The sequence below is a fragment of the Drosophila takahashii genome, chromosome 3L, assembly GCF_030179915.1.
Source record: "Drosophila takahashii strain IR98-3 E-12201 chromosome 3L, DtakHiC1v2, whole genome shotgun sequence".
Lineage (NCBI taxonomy): Eukaryota > Metazoa > Arthropoda > Insecta > Diptera > Drosophilidae > Drosophila > Drosophila takahashii.
The window spans coordinates 27,934,745-27,959,068 of record NC_091680.1 but is presented as its reverse complement, the minus strand read 5'-3'; the positions used below and the strand labels follow the sequence as shown (position 1 = coordinate 27,959,068).

The 24,324-nt window shown below is 39.8% G+C and overlaps 2 protein-coding genes across 6 annotated transcripts in view; one reads left to right on the top strand and one right to left on the bottom strand.

Moving 5' to 3' along the window:
* Positions 1–20,255, top strand: part of jim — a 36,603-nt gene extending 16,348 nt beyond the window's left edge. The window contains exons 3-7 of one of the 5 annotated variants that reach the window (XM_070215756.1): positions 8,542–9,429; positions 9,494–10,253; positions 10,841–11,038; positions 11,099–11,487; positions 11,974–20,255. In XM_070215756.1, the coding sequence (XP_070071857.1) occupies positions 8,959–9,429; positions 9,494–10,253; positions 10,841–11,038; positions 11,099–11,487; positions 11,974–12,564 (2,409 nt within the window). In that variant the 5' untranslated portion in view covers positions 8,542–8,958 and the 3' untranslated portion in view covers positions 12,565–20,255. Of the gene's footprint in view, positions 1–8,541; positions 9,430–9,493; positions 10,338–10,840; positions 11,039–11,086; positions 11,491–11,973 lie in introns of all 5 variants that reach the window. The other 4 variants (XM_070215754.1, XM_070215755.1, XM_070215753.1 and 1 more) reach the window with 4 other exon arrangements.
* A 1,046-nt stretch (positions 20,256–21,301) lies between these two features.
* On the bottom strand, positions 21,302–22,135 carry LOC108068520 (uncharacterized). The gene has a single exon (XM_017158148.3). It carries the CDS (start codon positions 22,012–22,014, stop codon positions 21,394–21,396), a length of 621 nt encoding a protein of 206 aa, XP_017013637.2. The 5' UTR covers positions 22,015–22,135; the 3' UTR covers positions 21,302–21,393.
* Between the last annotated feature and the right edge of the window lie 2,189 nt (positions 22,136–24,324).

The window sequence follows — 24,324 nt, the reverse complement described above, 5'->3', positions numbered from 1 at the left end:
CGTTGACGGTAGAAATGTTGGTTGTCACACAACAGAGCCCCTCTGTTGGGCGCCAATTAAATGTACGCGTATTTGCCAAAAACATGATAACGGCTTGCGAATCTTCGAATACCCTTTGAAAGGCTTTCAACAGTCAAAATCCAAACGGGGGAGAATGGTACACCTTGAAGAACTTACTACAGAAATTACTCTTATCTGAATTCCTGAATTCAATTATTTCGGTGGGCAAAAAAATACAAGCTACGCAGATAACCTAAGGCAGAAAAGTTTTTTTGCGAAACGCTCTCCAAAAACAAATAAATAGATGAAAAATGCCCATTCGGCTGTTTTTGTGAGTCACTTTTTGCCTTATTTTTCTTTTTGTTTTTATTTACTCTCACATCTCTATACCTGTCGCTGTAGTCTATGCGCTCTCTCTCTCTCGCTCTCCTTCCCTAGTGCGCTCTCTTCCCCACTTTTTTCCTCCTCCTTTTCACCCCTTCCACTGAGAAATGGATCTCTCTTCGTTGTGTGTATGTTTAAGTGTGCTTGGCAGAGCTTTTGTACATTGAATTAGATAGCTGCACAAATTAAGCTAAAATGTTCTGCCGCTCATTTTTTTGTCTGCTGCTGCAGCAACAAGCGCCAAATTTTTTGACGATTTGTATATTTCGGTGTTTTTTTTTGTTTATTGCCTTAACCTTGAAGAGGGTTCTATAAAAAAGGCCCTTTAAACATCTACATAGAAATTAGTTCCAGGTTGAACAAATTTGTAAATCTAATATTGTAAGTAACACAATTTGATACTCGTTTATAAATTAGTTACTTAGCTAAAAAGTATGTAATATTTGAAGGGTTAATTGATGCAGGGCTTATATTATCTGTGATATGGTTTCAACCTTGATTCGTTTTTTACATCACGTTCAGTATGTCAGATATTTCTTTATGTATGACAACAATTAGATCGATCAATCCGATTTTTTTTATATTTTCATACTAACAACGACGCGAAACTCGCCAATTTTATGATCAAGAATTTTAAAGTCAGGCCTGCGAAGTTTTAAGTTTTCAGCACAAAAAATCACAATCTTTTAAGCTGAAGAACTAAATCATGGATTTTAATGAAGAATATGTGACGAAAATTATAATTCCCTCTGCAAGGGTATACAAATGCTAGCATATTAAACGAATCTGAGTTCTAACTTGGTTTTGTTTTGCGAACTTTGATCTAATATTAATGGTTCGTTTTTTGGGCTCTTACGTCTTAAAACGGTTAAAATTAGGAATGCTTCCTCCAGACAAAAGCCGTTAAGGCCTGAGGCACTCTAAGGACTTTTGGACGGTGGTATAGTGGAAACGTCCTCAATGAGTGTGAAGCCAAGCCAAACGAGATGCAGTATCAACGTGTAATGGGAGCAGAGCTGGGCGGGCAATTGCGGGCAGACTCCACCTACTTCACACCTGACAGCCTATGCCCAAGGCAAGACACACGCTGTACCTGAAGATACAAGTTACACGACACCAGATATAGATATTCGCACTGCACACCAGATACATGTGCACATGCTGGAGACACGAGCACAAAACTGCAAGCTTCGCTATTGGCACTGAGCTACGGCGTCATTGGCTGCCTCGCTGTTGGACGCCATTCAAATAGAAATAGAAACTAAAACATCATTCTCCCTTTTAAATGGACCACGACTTGTGGGTGGGGCAGCGGTTGCAGCTGGGGAATGGCGCGTTGACAACTTTCACTGCCAGCGAAGCGTGAGCCAGAAATTGGCGACTCAATTTCGCTGACAATAAGCGGTCAAAAAAGGAGTAATACACACAGTAAATTTCCATACCTCGAACTTCCATAACTCGACGGAAGTTCGTTTCCAACGAATATTATAAATTGATCGATAAAATAACTTAAACTTAGTTAATAAGGTTTATCGTAGAGTACCTATAAAGGGTATTGTATTCATTGTAAATCATATTGTAAATCAGAAAGTTGCTTACATCTACTGAAGTTGCTTACATTTTGAAAAATTAAGATTCGAAATTACAACGGAGCCAAATCCTACAACTTTTGGCGTGAACCATTATTTTTAGCACTTTTACAAGTTGAAAAGATTACGTACTGATAAATAACCACTAAAACTCTTAGCAGACGTGAGAATTATTTATTTTTCTTCAAGAAAGGTTGAAAATTGACATTAATAGATAAATTACTTCAGTATTGAGTACTACTTGCACTTATTAAACTGTTCAATATCTAATTAACAAAAAATATATATATTTTACCAAAAAGTTTTTTTGGACACAGAAAAGAAAGAAGTAATAATGATGATTAAAAAAATTGGTCTAGGTTAATTTTTTCTTTTTTAATAAATTTAACTGACGGCACAACTAAAAATAATACTAAACTACAAGAAAACTGCAGCACTTATTGTAATTTGGTAATATTAACGTTTTTATACCTGTTACTCGAAGAGTAAAAGGGTATATTATATTCGTGCAAAAGTATGTAATAGGGAGAAGGAAGCATTTCCGACCTTATAAATTACATATATTCTTGATCATGATCTATAGGGGAGTCGATATAGCCATGTCCGTCTGTATGTTTGTTTCAATACCGTTTGCAAACTCAGTTTAAAAGCTACACCCAAAAAAAAATCCGAAAGTTTACAGTTAATGAGCGTTATATTAAAAGTATACTACAGCTAGTGTTAAACTGTCAGTATTAATTCAAAACTGAATAATGTAGGGAGCAGACTCAATAGTGTTAAGTTTATGCCCTGAGTTTAATTTCTATACCGAAGTTTCGATTTTCGTTCCTGGTGTGAGGCCAGGATGCTCTGGTTTGGAACCTGGACATTTCGAACAGAAAAAGTGTTACCGCTTTTTTATGCTATTCGGACGCGTTAGTATTTTAAGGGTTTTACATTAGTGTATTTTGTAAACGACGCTGCGGTCTGTTTAAGGTTTGTTTGTGAAAATTTCTTGTGAAAATTTTAATATTTGCTTATTTTGGGCTTATTTGAAATGTAAGTACATTTAAATTGTGTCTTAGTACATAACTAATGAGTGAATTATTTTCCTTATACTGACACCACCATGAATTGCGCTCCAGATGCCGGAACACCAAGGATCTTGCAATTGGCTTGCATTTTTTCTGACCGCGGCCAGCGCAATGTTAACATCAATATCAGCGTCCTCGACCAAGCTTCGGTATTCATCTGGACGGCCTTCACTCTGGAGATGATCAGCGACATAAGCGGTAAAACGGCTGCATTTGCCCAAATATGCATACATACGTATCACACCCCTCAATAAGTTCCCGGCCTAACAAGGAAAAACACTTTTTTTTTGAAAATTTTGTTTTATTCATCAATATAGTTTCCATCTACGGCTATACACTCAGTCCAGCGCTTCTCCAACCTTTCTATGCCATTTTTGTAGAAAGATGAACTTTTACCCTCAAAATAGGTCTCAGTATCGACAATCACCTCCTCATTTGATCGATATCTCTTGCCTTGAAGGTGCTTTTTGAGATCTGAAAAAAGCCAGTAGTCACTGGGGGCCATATCTGGAGAATAAGGTGGGTGCGGCAGATGTTCGAACCTCAATTCACTCAATTTCACCATTGTTGCCATAGACTTGTGGCATGGTGCATTATCCTGGTGAAACAGTGGTTTCTTCTTGGCCATATGTGGACGTTTTTCCTTGATAACGCGATCCAATCGATCCAGCAGTTTTATATAATATTCGCTGTTTATTGTTTTACCTTTTTCCAGGTAGTCTATAAATAAAATCCCATGTGCATCCCAAAATACAGAAGCCATAACCTTACCCACAGATATTTGTGTTTTGGGACGCTTCGGACGGCTTTCACCGGCTACCACCCACTCAGAAGACTGACGACTGGATTCTGGAGTATAGTGGTGTATCCAGGTTTCATCCATGGTTACGTAACGGCGAAAAAAGTCGGTCCTATTGCGCTTCAACATGCTTAAACACGTCTCGGAAGCATCGATGCGTTGTTGCTTTTGGTCCGATGTTAGCAATCGCGGCACCCACTTCGAGCAGAGCTTTCTCATGTCCAAATGTTCATGTAATATCGTAAACACACTGCCTTCCGATATCTTTGAGGCATCAGCTATCTCCTTTAATTTCAATTTGCGATCGGTCAATACCATTTTTCGGATTTTTGCCACATTTTCTGGCGTAACAGCTGTTTTTGGGCGACCGCTGCGTTCAGCGTCTTTGATGTCCACACGACCACGTTTAAATTCATTGTACCAATCTTTGATGGTTGATTTTCCCGGAGAAGAATCTGGGTAATGTTTATCAAGCCAAGCTTTTGCTTCTACTGTATTTTTTCCTATCAAAAAACAGTGCTTAATCAGGACACGAAACTCCTTTTTTTCCATATTGTAGAAAAACCCAAAGGTTGTATTACTTAAAAATTTGTAACTTAAAAGCACGTGGTCACAGAGTTGTATAATTTTTACACAGAGCTTATGATAATCGACACTTTCGATAAAAAATATCTATATTTGCTTACTACTGCTCCTTATATGTCGGGCCGCGAACTAATTGAGCGATGTGATACATATTTTGTACATGTATTGTATTTGTGTTTATTTGTTAAATTAAAAATTACCTTCAGTAATTTATAAAAATGTAAAAAATACTTTTAATAATATATGAAAAGTACAAAACAACATTTTTTGAATTTTGTCTCTTTAATACGGGGTATAATATTTATACTGGCATTATACTAAATAGTATACAAAATAAACTAGCAGCCTTTATATCAGTACACTGAGTGAGTATAAACTGTATACTCGTTAGTTTAAACTCGACAACTTCGTAAGTTTCATTTTTATACTTTCGAAGTCCATTAGTTTAATACTCAGAGTATCGAGAAATTTTTGACACTCAATAGTTTACTTTTAATGTAGAAATAGTTTAGTTTCTATGATCATATTTTTTTGGGTGTAGCGATCTTAAACATTCACATTCGTCCTAAAACATGTGCACGCAGATTAAGTTTGAAAATCTACCCGATCGGACGTCTATATCCTATAACTCGCATAGGAACAATCGGATAAAGCTTTCAAAAAATGAAGATATTTCGCGCAGTGTAAAAGCTATTGACATGAATCTTTCCAAATCGTATTTTTTTGTGCATACTTTGATCAGGGTAAAAGCGCGTTCCGATCGGACGTCTATATCCATTATAAAATATTTTGTTATTTATTTATTCTAGTCAAATTTTCATTCGTGAAATCTGCAAGTGCTTGCCGAAGGTAGCTTCTATCCCCGTACTTTAATAAACTATGTCATAAGGAGCGCATATCCTGACTGAGATTTTCTGCTTAACTTTTTTTTTAATTTGATTTTTTATTTAATTTTATTTTTTAGTATTATTAAAATCCGAAATTTTTCTTATACCCAAAAAAAAACTATTTTGATAAATGTTTTAGGGCTAGTACTCAATCCAACAAAAAGTCGTCCAAAACAAAAACTTCATATGAAACAAAATTTTTAGACGTTGTTATACCCGTTACTCGTAGAGTAAAAGGGTATATTGTATTCGTGCAAAAGTATGTAACACCTAGAAGGAAGCATTTCCGACCCTATAAAGTATATAAAGTATCTTGATCAGGGTCACTAGCCGAGTCGATATAGCCATGTCCGTCTGTCCGTCTGTCTGTCCGTATGAACGCTGAGATCTCGCAAACTATAAAAGCTAGAAGATTGACATTTTGCATGCAGATTCTAGGAGTTCCTACGCAGCGCAAGTTTGTTTCGAAAGGGTGCCACGCCCCTCTAACGCCCACAATCGCTTTTAAAAATTTCAATATTTCGGAAAAGTAAAAATGCAGTTTGATTGTGTTTATCAATACCTATCGAAATGATTAAATCGGACCATTCGATAAAAAGTTACAGCGGATCAAAGTTTATAGCTCTATCTCCTTCGCACTCCCTTTAGCTGAGTAACGGGTATCTGATAGTCGGGGCACCCGACTATAGCGTTCTCTCTTGTTTTTCATATGCAGTTTTTTGTTTTGGACGACTTTTTGTTGGGTTGAGTACTAGCTCTTAACCGGGACAAGAACGACTATCTGACAAACCTATTTACAAGCAACTGTTATACACCTGCTTATAGAGCAAGGGAAGTGGGTGAGAAGCGTCTTAGAAGATCAGCAGAGGAGAGCCAATAAAACAAAAACACCGAACTTACAGATAGTGTGACACGGAATCGGAATCCGAATGGAGGCGACCTGCGACGACAACGAACGCATAAATTGCAAAAGCTGTTGCTCTGCCAATGGAGCGCAATAATTCACAAATAGCAACGCGACGGCTATGCCGAGAGTGGAGAATGCGTACACACATACTTCGACTGCCGTTGACACGAAGTGTAATCGCTGGAGAACGCAGCCGACATCTGCGTCTCCGACCCTGAGTGCAGTGAGTTTCTCGCAGCCTGCGTTCACTAGTGGGTTCAAGGTAGTTTTGGGTCTCTTTGCCTCTCCAGCTCTCAATAGCCGATTCCCGATAATTGATTTCCGATTCTCTGCTGGAAGTCTTTGGCCTGATGTTAAAGCAAGAAGTAACAGTTTGGATCTGTTAATGTGTGAAGGATTTGGTGTATTTCAAAAACGATCAGTTCAGAATATCAACGAGTTTTCAAGTAATAGGGAATGCAGATAGAACAAGAAAGAAAGCTAGCTTCGGCCAGCCGAAGCTTATATACCCTTGCAGATCATTCCTATTAATTAACAAATCGCCAAAAGTTTAAATTTTCTAATATTTCTCATTAATTTTCCGATCGTTCCTATGGCAGCTATATGATATAGTCGTCCGATTTTGATCAAATTAAAATTGAAATTCAGAAATATTTAAAAAGAGTTATATCCTAGAGTAGAAGATAATACAATACAAACCAAAGAAGCTAGAATTTATTTCCTTTTACTTTTCCATTAATTTTCCGATCGTTCCTATGGCAGATATATGATATAGTAGTCCGATTTTTAAAATAATTAATTTGAAATTCAGAAATATTTAAAAAATAACATCCCCAACAGTAGAAGGTAATATTTCAAAAAACACCGAAGCTAGAATTTTTTAAAGATTTTTTCTTCCGATCCTTCCTATGGGAGCTATAAGATATAGTTGTCCGATCCGGTCGGCTCTGACATATATACTACCTGCAATAGAAAGAAGACTTTTGCGAAAGTTTCGTCCCGATAGCTCAAAAACTGAGAGACTAGTTTGCGTAGAAACAGACAGACGGACAGACGGACAGACGGACAGACGGACAGACGGTCAGACGGACAGACGGACGGACAGACGGACATGGCTATATCGACTCCCCTATTGATCCTGATCAAGAATATATATACTTTATGGGGTCGGAAACGTCTCCTTCACTGCGTTGCAAACTTCTGACTGAAATCATAATACCCTCTGCAAGGGTATAAAAATACCGAATTTAGAATTTCACCATTTGTCTTCGAAATCTTAAAGTACTCCCCGAAACTAGTCAAAACCAATTGGAGGTACGCCATAGCTCATGTTTTTCAAATATCTTAAGGGTCAATTGAAATTGTATTTTTATGTCTTCAGCCTTATTGCCTGTATCTAGTGAAAATCCAACTTTTTAAAAAAAGGGTACCCATTTTGAAAAAGGCTTAAGCAGTGGCAAATGCGTTGGAATACTCTTGCTGAAGTCCGCAATACAATACCGACAGAATAAGTTTCATGTGAAAATAGAAATTCCCTAATTGGAAGTCTCTGTCCGGGGATTGAACTTTAACTATCCATGTTTAAGTATCTATTTATGCATGTATGAAAATCGCTATCGAAATGGCGACAATTTTGGAACACGTTTGCTCTTTGCGTTGCGTAGTCACTTCCTTGCGGACAGTTAATATACGCGATACTATGCGGGCTGCCCCGGGGATATATTTCTGTGCTAGAGTATATCCGAGACCCGGCCCGCCTCTGCGAAGTGCCTGAGCTGCGCGGGGCGCACGCTCTCCAAGACCTTGATCCCGCATTAAAAAGTTGGCACGTCGTCGTCATCGTCGTTAAACAGCAAAAATAACACAGCACAAAGATAAAACCAAACCGAACGCAAAAACGAAAGGCAAGAGAGCCAGGGAGACAAGTGAGTCAAGACAGACCGGCAAGGCATGACAACAAAGGAGGAAACATGTGGACAACCGCTTTGTGGGTCGCCAGGCGGCACAGGGGGGGACTTTGTTGGGAGGGAGGAACTCGCCTGCCTGGCATGCGGTGTCCATTTGTGCGCCACTCCTCCCAATCAGCCGCTGATGATCTTCATTGTTTTTAATTTGCCAGGCATTTCTGCTAATGTCTCCGGTCTTTTCACTTTTTGTGGGTTGGCAGTGAAGTTGGTAGGTGGATGCGTTTTGCATGCCAACGACTTAAAGCAGTTAATACCGTAGTTAATTTCTAGCGATGGTTGAGAGGGAATAAGATCTGCGATGAATTAATCACCTTGATGGCCTCTTTAATAATGATCTATTCTCTTTCCAGTTGAACCAAAGGAATATCGCATCAATTACAACATCTTCGAAACCCATTTTAAACCGACAAGGTCAAAAGTAAAAACTAATTTCAAATAAAAGAGCAAAAGTAACGACTTCGGAAGCGAAGAACCAACTACCAAAACCAGTTTATAAACCAAAATAAATAAATGAGACACTTAAGAAGAAAGGAATTTTAAATTTGACAAACATGAAGAGAAATAAATAACCGGCAGAAACCACAGCGGCGAAAAGCCAGCACAGCTAAGAAAGCCAAGAAACCCCGCAAAATGTGCAACAGAAGTCAATAAAGAAGGGACTTTGAGAAAACGAAAGCGACGCCAGAGCCACAGGCAAAGTCAACTGTATCCCTGAGCAAACCACAGCCTTTACCCAAACTAACGAACTAGGCAGAGGAGCAGCAGCAATGGCCATCAACTTTTCGGCCTCCTTTGCGGCCTGCATAGCGGCCGGTCTGAAGGTGCCGCGCCAGATTATGTACTGCATCACGCAGGACACCGGTCAGCCGTACGTGCTCTACAAGGACTCGCAGGACGCGGACCGCAACCCCGGCGCCATCGGCGCCAGTCCCGCCCAGTGGGGCGGCGACATGTACCCCAACATCCAGCAGCAGGCCCAGCAGCACCTGACCGCCCAGCAGCAGCAACAGCAGCAGCAGAGCGCGGCCCAGGCGGCTGCCCAGGCGGCGGCGGTGGCGGCGGCAGCGGGACAGCCGCAGAGTCCTCCGGGCGGGGGGCAGGAGGCGCGGGACAACGGCAGCGGCGACGGCCGCCAGCAGCAGGTGTCGCCCTCCTCGAGTCCGTACCCCTCGGTCCAGCAACAGCAGCAGCAGCAGCAGCGGGCAAACGGGGCCGGCGACGAGGACCCCATGAATCAGGTACACGTGACCCCGCGGTGCAGTCCTGGCTAGATCTTCGACTAACTCCTGCCTTCTCTTACAGCTCGCCAACCAGCAGAACTCCGCGCCCAACCAAAGCCAAAGCAGCAACGACCCCCAGCACACGGGCTCCAATGCGGGCGAGCCGGGCAACCCGCACGTCCAGCAGAACGGAGGACCCCAAACCGATCCCGGCAACGGCTTCCAGACCCCGGACTACTACACCCCCCGGCACGCGGCGCCCCAGGGAGGAATGCTGGCACCGCCCGGCTTCCCGCCGCTCCACTATCTCAACAAAGGCGTGCTGCCCATGGAGCAGTCCGGCGGCGGAGGTGGCGGGGGCGGGGAGGGCCAGGCCTACGCGCTGCCCGAACTGCTGCCCGCTCAGCAGAACGCCCAGCAGAACGGGGGAGCGGCGAACGCCAATGCCAATGAAGGCGGGGCGGGCGCCAACGGGGGCGGAGGAGTGGGCGGAGCGGGAGCGGGTGTGGGTGTGGGCTCGGTGGCCGCGACGAGCGGCGGAAGGACGGGCAACGGCCCCGGACGCCCGCACAAGAACAAGCCGCACAGCGACCTGCGGCTGTTCAAGTGCCTCACCTGCGGCAAGGACTTCAAGCAGAAGAGCACGCTGCTCCAGCACGACCGCATCCACACGGACGCGCGACCCTTCCCGTGCTCCGAGTGCGGCAAGCGGTTCCGCCAGCAGTCGCACCTCACCCAGCACCTGCGCATCCACGCCAACGAAAAGCCCTTCACCTGCCCGTACTGCTCGCGCAGCTTCCGGCAGCGCGCCATTCTCAACCAGCACATACGCATCCATTCGGGTGAGAAGCCCTTCGCCTGCCCCGAGTGCGGCAAGCACTTTCGCCAGAAAGCCATCCTCAATCAGCATGTGCGCACCCACCAAGGCGAGCGACAGATACAGATAACTTACTTACCGATGCAGATGCAGATACAGATACAGATTCGAACGGGGGGTCAGCTAGGGATAGTGGTAGTTCAGTCCCCGGTTGGGTGCGGCCAGCTCGACTCATTCCCTTTGGCAACTGATTTCCCTGCAAAATTCAACTATCTATGCAATTGAGCCAACCCCTGGCCGGTTTTCGAAATTGTCCCTATTGTAGTCAACACTGGGCCGCGGTCTTGCTGAGGACGCTGACGGAGGGCGAACCCAAAGAATCGTTGTGTAAACTCTAACCTGGGAGAGCAGGGTTCTCAGCCTTCCAATCGCCCCAGCAAGTCGGCAGCCAGAGCAAAAATACGTCTCTAGATAAGCAGAAAGCTAGCTTTTAGCAGTTCTTTCGAAGATTTGTATCTCGGCTGCGCGCCAAGTTTAAGCGCTGCTAACAGTAGCTCTCTCTCGCTTGACTCTTTCCATGTGCCGCGGCGGATCAACACGTCCCTCCCACAGACGTCTCGCCACACCTCATCTTCAAGAACGGGCCCCACCCGACCCTATGGCCCTCGGACGTGCCCTTCCCCGGCGAGGAGAACGACACCAAGGGCGACATCGCCGGCACGGGCGGCGGCTACCACGACGAGGACTCGCAGGGCACGCCGGACGGGAGCGGCGGCATGCACTACCCGTCGTACTTCAAGGACGGCAAGGGTGAGTACGAGCAGGCGGTGTGGTCGGAGGCGGCTACCTTCTAATCAGACCCTCACACAGGCCAAAAGATACTGCCCGAGGTGCTGCAGCACATCGGCGTCAGGCCGGCGAATATGCCGCTCTACGTGCGGTGTCCCATCTGCGACAAGGAGTTCAAGCAGAAGACGACGCTGCTGCAGCACGGCTGCATCCACATCGAGTCGCGGCCGTACCCCTGCCCGGAGTGCGGCAAGCGCTTCCGCCAGCAGTCGCACCTCACCCAGCATCTGCGCATCCACACCAACGAGAAGCCCTTCGGCTGCATGTACTGTCCGCGCTTCTTCCGCCAGCGGACCATTCTCAACCAGCACTTGCGCATCCACACCGGCGAGAAGCCGTACAAGTGCGGCCAGTGCGGCAAGGACTTCCGGCAGAAGGCCATTCTGGACCAGCACACGCGCACCCACCAGGTAGTTGTAGCCTGGCCTCAACCCGGGCCTGGTTTCTCAGTGCCATCCGAGAGTAATGTTTGTTTAGAATTGCACCCGGCGGTATCAGGAGGCATATTTATTAATTTATATTTATTTTGAAAGTGGTGCATTGTTTTTCCTTGCTCTTTTAAACTCAAATCTTGCCAGGCACTAAGGAATACTTAATTGAAGCCAAAGAAGTTATGTCAGGTTTTCATGTCGCTATATTTATCACATAATTAGGGAAAACGGCCTAATTGGTCAGATTTGATCGTTTTTACAATCCTCGAGTCGCCAAAGTCGGATGGCACTTTACGAACAAGACATTTCACATCTCCGATCGAGCAAAAGAAAAAAATTTAAGAGCTGACAAAAAGTTGAAATGGGCTTAAGTGTAGTGGGGCAGGACTCCAATGCTAGTTGAGAAATAATCCCTAGTAGTCTAGACCACAGTCCTAATACATGAATTCTTGTCTCATTACGCAGGGCGATCGCCCGTTCTGCTGTCCGATGCCAAACTGCCGTCGGCGCTTTGCCACGGAAAACGAGGTGACCAAGCACATCGACAACCACATGAATCCCAACACCACCAAGGTGCGGCGCCAGCAGCAGCAGCAACACCAACAGCAGCAGCAGCAACAGCAGCAACAGCAGCAGCAACAGCAGCAGCAGCAGCAGCAACAACAGAACAACAACGCCGTGGCACAGGTGACCTCGGTGGCCAATCACCTGATGAACGACGCCAAGAGCCTGGCGGCCCAGCAGTTCCTCAACAACAACAACCCGTCGACGGTGGACAACAAGGCTAACATCCTCCCGGTGCGCAGCCTGGCGTCCAACGCGGCAGCCGCCGCCGTTGTCCAGCAGTCGGTGGTGAAGAACGAGCTCTACTTCCCACAATGCTACGGACCGCCCTTCCAGCATCCCTTCCAGGCGCAGCAGCAGCAGGCCCAGCAGCCCAGCGTGGCACACGCCAACGGAGGACCCACGCCGCCGGTAACCGTGACAGTGGCCAACTCGGTGGCCTCCGGCGTGGTGGTGCAGCAGAACGCTTCCGCCTCCGTGGTGGCCCAGTGACATCCCACCACTGGAGCAACAGGGGCACAGCAGCAGCAACAGCCTTCGGCGGGGCAGCAGCAACACCACCCGCCGCCGCCCGCGCCGCCCACGTCGTCCGCCCATCACATTGCAGCAGCGGCTGCCGCTGCAACCGCGGCCGCGCCCTCATCCGCCCACGCATCTCCAGTGGCGGCGCCGCAGACTGTGACGCTCTCGATTACGCTGCCCCCACCACCGGCCTCGCACACGGTCCACCCGGGTCACCCGGGACATCCGGGTCACCCGGCGGTGGCCAACGGAGCTGCGCCTCCACCGCCACCGACTCTGTCACACGCGATTCCCATTCATCCACACATACACTCGATATTCGGATCTCTATGATGTCATCAGTAGGAGAGACAGGAGCGGAGGGCAGGAATTCAAAGTTGAAAAACATACACTATTCACGATAATTGATAGGTTCGCTTAGTTCTCTAGTATTAGACGCATACAAATTCTCCTAGTTTTTAAAACTAATCTTAGAACCACAAAACACAGTTTTGGTAATGGAAAACGAACGAACCGAGAGGAGCTGATAGGATGAGACGCAACCACGCAAACAGGACGAGTACTAGTCTTTTTGAAAAGGACTCTAAACTCCTTTAATATAAACCATAAACATGAAATGCAAATGGTCAATGTGTAAGAGAAGCAAGGAGCAGAAAGAAGGAGAAACGAGAGCCAAACACAACGTTATACGATTCCTTTTTGATAATTTTGATTAAGCACCCAACACCTTTAAAGACTAAAAATACATCAAATATTTATATACACACAAACACGAGGACTTTCGAGAACATGAAAAGTGCGTCATCGACATCGACCGAAGATATACGACTTAGGCGTAAAACTAGGATAGCTCAGATATGGCAGATATGATGAGTGTGTACGTGTGACGTGATAGATAAGGCAGCTAGAACCTGTTCGGGACAAAGGATAAATGGCGCGATAGGATGAAGGAGAGGTGGAAAGGGAAGAGGGAAAGGGATGGAAAAGGGAAACGCAGACGTGGGCGCTGAGCAATTTGTTTTTTAAAGCAGCATCAAAGTTTCATTTCTGTTCTTTAGATTTTTTGATGTGTTGGAGTTTTTGTTTAACAAATGTGGCTGATCGGATTATGCTGGGTTAATATCTTGGCTAAGCCAAGAGGATTGACCGAAGCCACCAAACTCTTATTAGAAATTTCTTTTTCATTTCAATTGATATGTGATTTTTAAAGTGTATAAAACAATACTGGAATGCAATTTAATGATACGAAAAACGAATAAGAAGTTTATTATCCATAGGTACTTTGAACTAGGATTCATTTGTTGTCTTCCCCAACTAATTATGTATGTGTAATTTATGTTGAGTTTTTATTTAGTAATTAGGCATACGTTTAACCCAATTATGTCCACACAATTGCACACAGACAAGGCAGACAAAAAAATGAGCAGAAACGTAATGTTTATATAGCAGGCAATTCAAATGTGACTCTTCAGGTGCCATACAAATGAACAATAGTCAAAAGATAATAGATGAACAAGTAACAACCTTCAAACCTATATTCAATCTGATCCACCGTTTTAATAGCCACACGACCCCTCGCCACCCACGTTTTTCCCATGCCAACTGTGTGGATATAATCGACAAATTTAGTTTCTTATCAAATTTTCCAATGTACCGTCAAAGCATTTATGATTGTTATTAATCTTTTAGTATATATTTCCTACATATTTATATATAAAAGTATACATATTTATGTATGTATGTAAAGAAAAATCGCGAAAGAGCAGAAATTAACTTTAGTTTAGTCGTTTCACCTTAAAAAGTATCTACTCATTATTTCATAAATTTAGTGATTAGTCAATTAAGTTTCTATTGGAATCCAAGCAAGTGCTCCGAATACGATTTGTTTTCACTGTTTTTAAACTTAAAGATATAAATTATGTTTGGATATATTATTTAATTATTTCAATAAAACAAATATATGATTTATCTGATTTTAAGTTTTTATTTCTTCGGTTTTTTTTACTTTAATCCTTACCAAATTATTTTTTTTAATTACCTTATACACGGGGTAACTCTGACAATTTTGGCATTACACAAAACTACGACTATTTCGGCTTGGGCAGGCGTCTGGTTTTTGTGATATGAGTGTCGCTGGCAAAAATTTCGGCAACAATGGATTATTCAAAATTGTACATAGCATATTTCGGCTTAAATTAAATGTAAATCTACCAGCAAAAGTTTTATAAATAGTTTGAACAAATTGTTTCCTTTGTAAAATATTTTACAAAACCTACGGTTACGGTAATGTTAGTCAAAATTTTAAAATCACTTTTAGGCACATGATAATTCCACATCTAAATTAAAATTTATAGCGGAACAAAACGTTAAATACGAAAATATCGCATGCTCTGGCATAAGGACAACCAACATCCAAAAATGTATATGGTACCCAATATGGTGGCTTTTATTGGAATTAGACCAAAGAGACTTGATCGGAATGATCAGCATGATTTGCTATAAAAACACACAGTTTATCACTAAGCTGTAGCCATACTTTAGGCCTTTTAGACAAAATTTTATTAATCCTTTCGGCTTTAAAAATCGAAAATATAAAATCGATGAACAAACGACGAACACACGCAAGAACCTTTGGCTTTAAATCAAAATTATGTTTAGTTTTAGTTAAAAGAGAAATGAAAAAATTTATTAAAACGATTATATCAAAGTAAATTATGGCAAATTATGCTATAATTCCAATAAAAGCAAAATTTAGACTGAATGTCGCTGTGATAAATGCAAATTAAAAAACAAAAAAACCTAAACGTAAAACTTTTGTACATTTTAGGCATTAACACAAAATTTAAAGCATACACTTACTCAAAAACAAAAACATAAATTTAGGCGCAACAAAATCTAGCATAAAGACAGAGACTAAGAACAAAATTTTAAAATGCTCCAAAATCATTTTGCAGAACATACCTGGAGACTATACTCCATTAATGTTCTGTAAAATACTATATATTTCCGATTATCTATTGTTTTATATGATTTGAATTTGGTTCCTATTTTAAGTTTTTACTGTATTATTTATTTAATTTTATAGTTGCTAACAAGATGTCATAGAAAAGATTAGTTAAAGAAAGCTGCAAAAAGAAGTAGACCAGCTGCTTCAGTGGAATCTTGCTCTTGGAATATTTCTAAGGAGCATCAGTAAGTGAAGACCAAAAACATACCAGCCGGGACAAATATACAGAGAAACTGCACTCAGAAAAAAACATTTTCTTAATTTAAGTCCATTGACCTTGATTTAAGGAACAATGGCTTTAAAGTCCATCGTTCCTTAATTTAAGGAACGTGGACTTAAATCAAGGGAATTTTTTTTCTGGGTGTGCAAATGAACATCGATGAAGCATAACTTCAATGATCATAAGGCATTGTAATGACAGCCAATTTTTCAATATAAAAAGGCTTCAGCATGTCAAGCCGCATAGACCGGACCTGAACCGAAACATACAATTATATAACCCCTGACAAACAGCCGAAGAAAGTAAATAGCTTCAGATACACAACGCAGATAAAACAAACTGCTATGGAAGAAATAGGAAAACACAAACAAAGTTACAGCATACCTAACAAAAACAATAGCCCAATTTAAATAACCAAGAGTACAAATACAAGTAATTTTTATAGCAGAAATTTTAATTGCAGTATCAAAGAGCCATAATAAGTAAACATAAGTAACATGTAACCATAAAGCAAACCCAAAAATCACAAACACAACAGAGGCATGGACATATTTTATACTTGGCACATCAAAATCGTCAAAAAAGATCAAACATGAGAAATGAAAGTAATCTGAAAACTGCGTTTCGATGAGAAATCATGATACCCTGAAACTCCAAAATGAAAAAATTTTGAAATAAAGTAAAATCCTTTCTTCTTAAAAAAGTATAAACTAAAATTATAATAAAAGTAAAAAAAATCATAATAAATAGAAAAATATAATATCAGAATAATATTTGAGGATAATTCAAAAATAATTACTTTTCCGGCTTTCATTTCGGACTCAGAATATAGCTCAATCCCAATGAAAAGCAAAATTAATAGAAAATGCCTACAACAAACATACAAACAACAAAGAAGCAAACTCGAAACAGAAAAGAAAGGAAAAGAAAAGGGATGGAGGGCAGTATAACCTGTGGAAAACCCAACTCTCCATCCCACAATTTCCAGAAGCGAATACATTATAATTGAGTACAGCCGCTTTCTGCAATAGTGATAATAGTTTTTAAGTCAACCACCAAGCATAAAAGCAACCGACAAACAAAATATAACTCAAAGAAATCAGCAAAGAAAAGAAAATATTAAAAAAATAGATAAATACACATTGAAATAGCAACGGTAAGCATTAATTTAAAAAACTGAGGCATAATAGCGATACTGATAACTCTAAATGAAAACGAGAAGTAATAATATATACAAAGATAAAAAAGACCATTGAACAGCTGTTTGATTTGATTTAAAATTGTGGGTAACGCATAGTTGATAAATTTAATTCGATTTCCAAAGATACTTTTTGTTAAATTAATAAATATCCGAAATGGAAGCGATTACCAAGGAATGAAATGAAGTAAAGTCACTCAAAATAAAATTAATGAAATTCAAAAGCAAATGATGAAACAAAATTGAAACAATTGCAAAATAGCGTATAGCATATGGAAAACCCTAAACTCTTATATTATATGTATGGTGTACTATATTTTTTAACCTATTTAAGGCATACTCTCTATATATATGATATATCTACTTATATTTGACGTAACCTTAAAAAGTTTGTGACAGCAGCCAGCTGCGTCAATAGGAGCAATTACAGACTTTTAATTGTATTGAACGCCGGCTAAAATACTGTTCTGAAATGGCAAGAATTCAACCATAACCTGGTTTTACTTTACAAGAGTCCAAATTGAAAAATGTAATGAAATAATCCAAAACAACAATAGCCTCGTTAGTTGTTAATTAAGCCGATGTGGCGATATTGATAAAAACTCTATATTCAAATATTGCAAAGACCTGGGCGAGCAATGCATAGATACACCATTGGGACCGATTTTTTCTCTATTTATTATCTAAATAAATATCTAAATCAAAAATGTTCTATTAAGTTGTTACTAAATTTATTTTTATACAGCTCAAGACAGCCTATCAAGAGAAATATAAGTACTAAAACGATGTGTAATTTCCCTAAACGAAATTTGATTTGTCTTAGTTTATTATTAATGCACACTTCAATCCAGAATCTTTGGAATTTATATAAGTATGTTCAAAGATCTGTGTCTCTAAAGACCAATTTCAGTGTAAGGTCCCAGTCTGTTTCTATGCTACCTGTACCGTTCACTATTTGCAATAGACACAATGTGCCCATAGAACAAGTAATTTATAACAAACAGAAATCAATTAATTTATTTATATTATATACGAATTGTTGTTTTTGCAACAGGAACAAATCAAATGAAATAGTACCGAAAATATTTTACATAACTTTTACAGCAAACCGACAAAAAAGAAATGAATACAGCTCTCAAATAAAAAGAAAATTAGAATATCGGTACACAACAGCAACAATACGAAAATAAATCAATCAGACAGCTTACAACTGAGAAAAACAGCAAAAAAATAGTAAAAGTCGGCGGGGATCGACGAAAATGCCGAAAAACAAACTTTAAATGAGAACATATAGTAACATTTACTTAACAGACATACAAAATATTCCATTAAGTGTTAAGTGAAGTATGCAAATGAAATATAATTTTAAACCTTGCGCTCCCCTGTGAGTAAGGGATGACAACATCAAATGCGATGATTTACGATAAGTTTAATATTCAGAAGGATCAGACTAGATCAGATAAGAGAACACAATTTGTTATGTTGAAATTACTTTGATATATACGTTTGTAATTATAAACAATTGACAGGGACTACAATTTAATAACTACCATAGAAATAACAACTGAGCAGAGTCAATAGAAACAAATTTTATTTATGCAACTATCCCGAAAGTGGGAAGGAATGAACCTATTATTAATTGAAACTCAACTCTAACTGTACATAAGCAATCACAAACTGCAACTGCAAATGCAATAGTACCAATGTAAGTAAATCAATTATTTCACTAATTTTGCTAACAAATAGCTAATGCACCAAAAAATCGGAAAGCGAAGAACAGCAACCAAAAATGTTTAAGCGGGATGAAAAAAAGGTACGATCCAGTTCATGAAGTATCGCAATGAGTTAATCAGCTGAACGCAACATATCCTTGCAGAAGAGTGGCCACTGCTCCATAGTCGATTACGTTTTTGTGACATACACAGAAAAAAGTTTAATTTATTTTTATCAGAAAGTGAGAATTTAATTGAGGACTAACAGATTTTTGGTTTGTTGAGCAGACGTTTTAATCAAAACCATCAAACCGAATCAAAACCAAAGTAAAATCAAACAAAGCAATAGTGATACTATACTGCCAGGATCAGGACAAGTACCTGCCCTGGGCCAGCCAATAGCCAATAGCCTGATACAATTAAACAATAAACCGAACAAATCTTTTCATTTACAACATATACAACAAATGCAACGGATACCGCAGCAGCAGAAACCATAGTACAATAATAATACTTTTTTCTTATTGACCGACTTTTATACAATAGACAGAATCAGCAAAACCTAACTGAGCAACTAATAGAAAAAGCAGAAGCAGATGATAATGAGAAGTGTTGAAATGAAGCAGATTAAACCGAATCAAAAACGAATATCGAAAACCCAACAGCGGTGATTTTAAGTATACAGCAAACGTAACGCAAGATCAAGCTAACTACCTATAAAAATATATTTTTTAAAGAGGCAAACGCAAAAACAGCAACAGCAGAGGTAACAATAGCTAAAAATTGTTAAGCATTTTTATATTTGAATTTGTATAATTTTTAATCGATTGAGTGTAAAAAGCAAGTTATACATACATATATAAATAAAAAACAACGCAGTGAAAATCAAAGCAAAATAATGTAAAACTTTTTTATATTACAAGAAACAAACAAGAAAACAAAAATCTCACTTTTCTGGTAAAAATTTAATTAATTGGTAAAAAAAAATACTAAAAACAGATTGCACGTAAACAATAAAACTGGCTTATCAAATTCAATAACAACACATAATGTAAACATTTTGTTCTTATTTTATTCAATCTTCAGAGTTTATTTTCAATCTAAACCAATCCTCAGTTAAGAAACGACAATTCGAATTTGGTTTTACACTAACAGATTAAAATTACCGAATCAACCATCAACAATTTTTAAAAAATACAAGTAACACTGCAAGCAAACAAATTTTTGCATACAACAATTTTTGTTTAGGCTGAATCAAAAACAAGGTTTAAACCATTAAAAAAGTTGAATTTAATAAATGGTTCTCTAAATCAGAAATATTTACAATGAAAGCTAAAAGGGCAACTTTCAAGAAAATAACAAACGTTTCGAAGTAAATGTTTTGCGACAAAAAATCGCACTTAAGCGAAAATAAGAAACTTTAGATATCAAAATCGGAATAAAAAATGGTGACTTAACCACTGGCATTGAATAAAAATAAAACAAGATACAAATCTTGAACTAATTATATAAATTCTTTCTCGGCCAATTCTAAAGTAAAATTCTCGGAAAAAACAACTAATCTCGGTCATTCCAAAATTGATTGCACAGTGCAAGGTCGAGTCATGGCAACTATTTAAAGACAATTCACGTTTAATTACATTTTTCGGAGCAACCAAAACCAAAATTTAAGTTTAAGCCAAATGTATAAGCATCATTTTTTAAATACAAATTAAGTAATGGTAAAAATTAATACTTAGGGTATTTAATGTAAGAGAAAATTAAATGGATCAAAAGGCACCCAACTTTGAGTATGAACTAAAAGTGAAAGTTTAGAAGGAAAAAGCGAAGTGAATAAACAAAATTCACCGTCAAAAGAATAAAAATTACTAAACCCAAAAAAAAAACAAAAATTCAAAATTGTAATTGTTATAAGCAAAAATTAAGCACTATATATGCAAACATATATCAAGAAATTTCATTACCCCAGCCAAACTAAAATAATCCCCCAAAATCACAAACCCCACACAAAACCCGTGGAACATGGAACCACCAAATTACACACTAACATTCTCCACCACACACTCAGATCTACAAAATTTCCATTGGTTTAGATTTTAAGAATCATTTTAAAAGTAATCGTCAGCCAAAAAAAAAATATACAAAAATACATAAAGAAACCTATCATGGCAGCCCAAAATTAATCGAACCCAAAAAAATGAATAAATAAGATTTTAAGGCAAAGAAATATTACCGAGTCAAAAATAAAATATTTAAGCAAGTAAAATTATGCGAAATCTTGCGTCGTCTAGTTTAATGTCGTAAAATTTTACTTTTTGTAATAATTAATTAATATTTAAATATATATTCTGTAACAAAGCAAAAACAATGGTAAACGCAAAAGTATTGTAAACATCTATCGACCTACTAATTTCCAAAACAAAACAGACACCAAATAAAAAATAGCTCACTAAAAAGATACGTGGAAAAGCCAATGCTTCGGCATGTGCAACAAAAAAAAAATGAATTTCTGGCATCCAAAATATAGAACTACTTAAAATACGAACCCATAATATTATACAAGAAAATGATTTGAAATAAATTGAATCTTGTAATATAGAGGATTGAGTTTCTATTAACTGCACTATTACAATTTTTGCAAGATATCGAGAAGAAACCGGCGCTAGCAAGCCAAATCGAATTTGACTACACCGTCGTAGTCTGGTCCGAACTCGAAGATTGGCTTGCTCTTCCACGGGCGGTTGAAGCTGGCTGAATAGGTGGTTTGCATGTTGCTGACCTCGTCAAGTAGTTTCGCGCACTTAAACCGATTGAGATAGTTATGTGTCTCCGTAAGATTTCCAAAGGCCTGCAGTCTGTCCACGTCCGTCGGTTGCTTTGGGGGACCGCTCCTTTCATTTTCCCCTTTTGCGAGCAAGATACGCAGTCGCGGAAGCTCTTGGAACTCAAGGGTGTTGGTTGTAGTGAAGTTTCGTTTTAGCGATTCATGGTCTACAAGGTTCAAGCACGACCTCCGGTTCCTCATAAAGTTCTGGAAAGCCAACTTGCGATGATCTACGAAAAAGGGAACTGTATCGGCACGATCGAACGGTGCCCTTGTGTACGTATCCTGGCATAGTGACCGGTGGTACTCGCAGCCACTGACTCGGAGTCCTGGCAGGATAGCGTTGCTCTGCTCCACCACAGCGAAGCGGCGCTCGGCCCAGTTGCCAATGAGCACCTCCGTGCCGTATGTGGGCGAGGCCATGTCGTCTGTCAGCGACTTTTGGCTTTTGCCATCCATACCTTCGCGAACGAGTTGAAATTACTTTTCCAGTATGGACGGCAAAGGACGAAAAGGAATCGAATAAAACAAGCACATACAACGATTTAAAGGTAACTACATACATCGATGGATTGACAAACAATTCCTGGCCCACTACACCCAAAAAATAAAAGCAAATTAATCACCATAATAAAAAGAGGTGTTTTGGTCAGTGGGTACATATTTTATTCTAAGGAATACTTTTTTATTATTAAGGGGACACTCATAAAAAAAATCGCCATTGATTCAAGAAAATCGCCTGTGATTTTCATTCAACGGCGATTCGCCATTAATTACACCAGTTTACAAAAAACAAGAGAGAACGCTATAGTCGGGTTCGTGTCCCGACTATCTAATAACCGTCACTCGGCTAAAGGGAGTGCGAGGGAGATGGATATATATTTTTGGATTGCGTATAACTTTTTAATGAATGGTCCGATTTGAAAAATGTCTTCTACATTTCGATAGGTATAAATATACACAACAAAATTGCATTTATACTTCTCGGAAATCTTTAAAGGTGTGACCGCCAGGCACATTTTAAAATCGTTAGTGGGCGATTGTGGGCGTTAGTGGAAGCGTGGCGCTCGTCTGAAATAAACTTGCGCTGCGTAGGAAGCCCAAGAATATGTGTGGAAAATCTCAACCTTCTAGCTTTTGTAGTTTCTGAGATCTCAGCGTTCATACGGACAGACAGACGGACAAACAGAAGGACAGACGGACATGGCTAGATCGACTCGGCTAGTGATCCTGATCAAGAATATATATACTTTATGGGGTCGGAAACGCTTCCTTCTAGCTGTTACATACTTTTGCACGAATACAATATACCCTTTTACTCTACGAGTAACGGGTATAAAAATTGATTAAATATACCATGAAAGAAACTTTTGTTTTCCGGTACACACAAAAAAAAGCACGTCGCCGTAAAATCGATAAGTCCGGGTAATTTTCTGGTTATTCCTACTCATATCGTTTTTACCTGAAATATTTATAAAATTTACATTAAATAATATCATTTTGCCGAATTCCCTCTCTCGGAGATTCTCTAACTTCGAAAAATAGCGCAAGAATCAATATGGCGAGCAAAATGACATGAGTGGAAGCAAGAAAGACGTATTCGAAATTCGAACTGACGTACTTCAAGCATGTTTTCTCGCTCGCACTAGAATAAGTTTTGGTCAGGAATAATGAAAATTTTCGTTCTTGCATTTTCGACCATATCACATTTACCTGGCCCCATATCAAGTTAAAAATGATCTTAAACAAGAGAGAACGCTATAGTCGGGTTGGTGTCCCGACTATCTAATACCCGTCACTCCGCTAAAGGGAGTGCGAACGCTGTGTCGGGTTGGTGTCCCGACTAATAATCGTAACTCAGCTAAAGGGAGTGCGAGGGAGATAGATATATGTTGACAATTTATAAATCGTATAACTTTTTAATGAATGGTCCGATTTGAAAAATGTCTTCTACATTTCGATAGGTATAAATATACACAACAAAATTGCATTTATACTTCTCGGAAATCTTTAAAGATGTGGGCGCAGGACCCATTTTAAAATCGTTAGTGGGCGATTGTGGGCGTTAGAGGGGGCGTGGCGCTCGGCTAAAAGAAACTTGCGCTGCGTAGGAAGCCAAAGAATATGTGTGGGAAATCTCAACCTTCTAGCTTTTGTAGTTTCTGAGATCTCAGCGTTCATACAGACGGACAGACAGACAGACAGACAGACAGACAGACAGACAGACAGACAGACAGACAGACAGACAGACAGACAGACGGACAGACGGACATGGCTAGATCGACTCGGCTAGTGACCCTGATCAAGAATATATATACTTTATGGGGTCGGAAACGCTTCCTTCTAGCTGTTACATACTTTTGCACGAATCTAGTATACCCTTTTACTCTACGAGTAACGGGTATAAAAAGGTCAAATTGACCTACGATTCAAATCGAATTTTTTTTGGGTGTAAGGTACGTCTTTCTGATTAAGAAAATGGCACTTAAACTTTTTTTTATGGATCCAATTTTTTTTTAAATGTAAAAAACGTTTTTGACACTTTTTTAATATCTAATAGTCTATTTACACTGGGGTGGAGTTATGGAGTTATGGGGTTATTGACATAACCCTGTTTTTTTTACATAGTGGGTATAGGCAACTAGATGGGGGCAAAAGTGAGGTACTTTTAGGGTCTTTGGTATTTCGGAGTATTTTTTTGTATTTTTATGTATATTTTGTATTTATTTCCTATCGGTGAAGGTCCATCCCTAGTCAAATAAACCATAA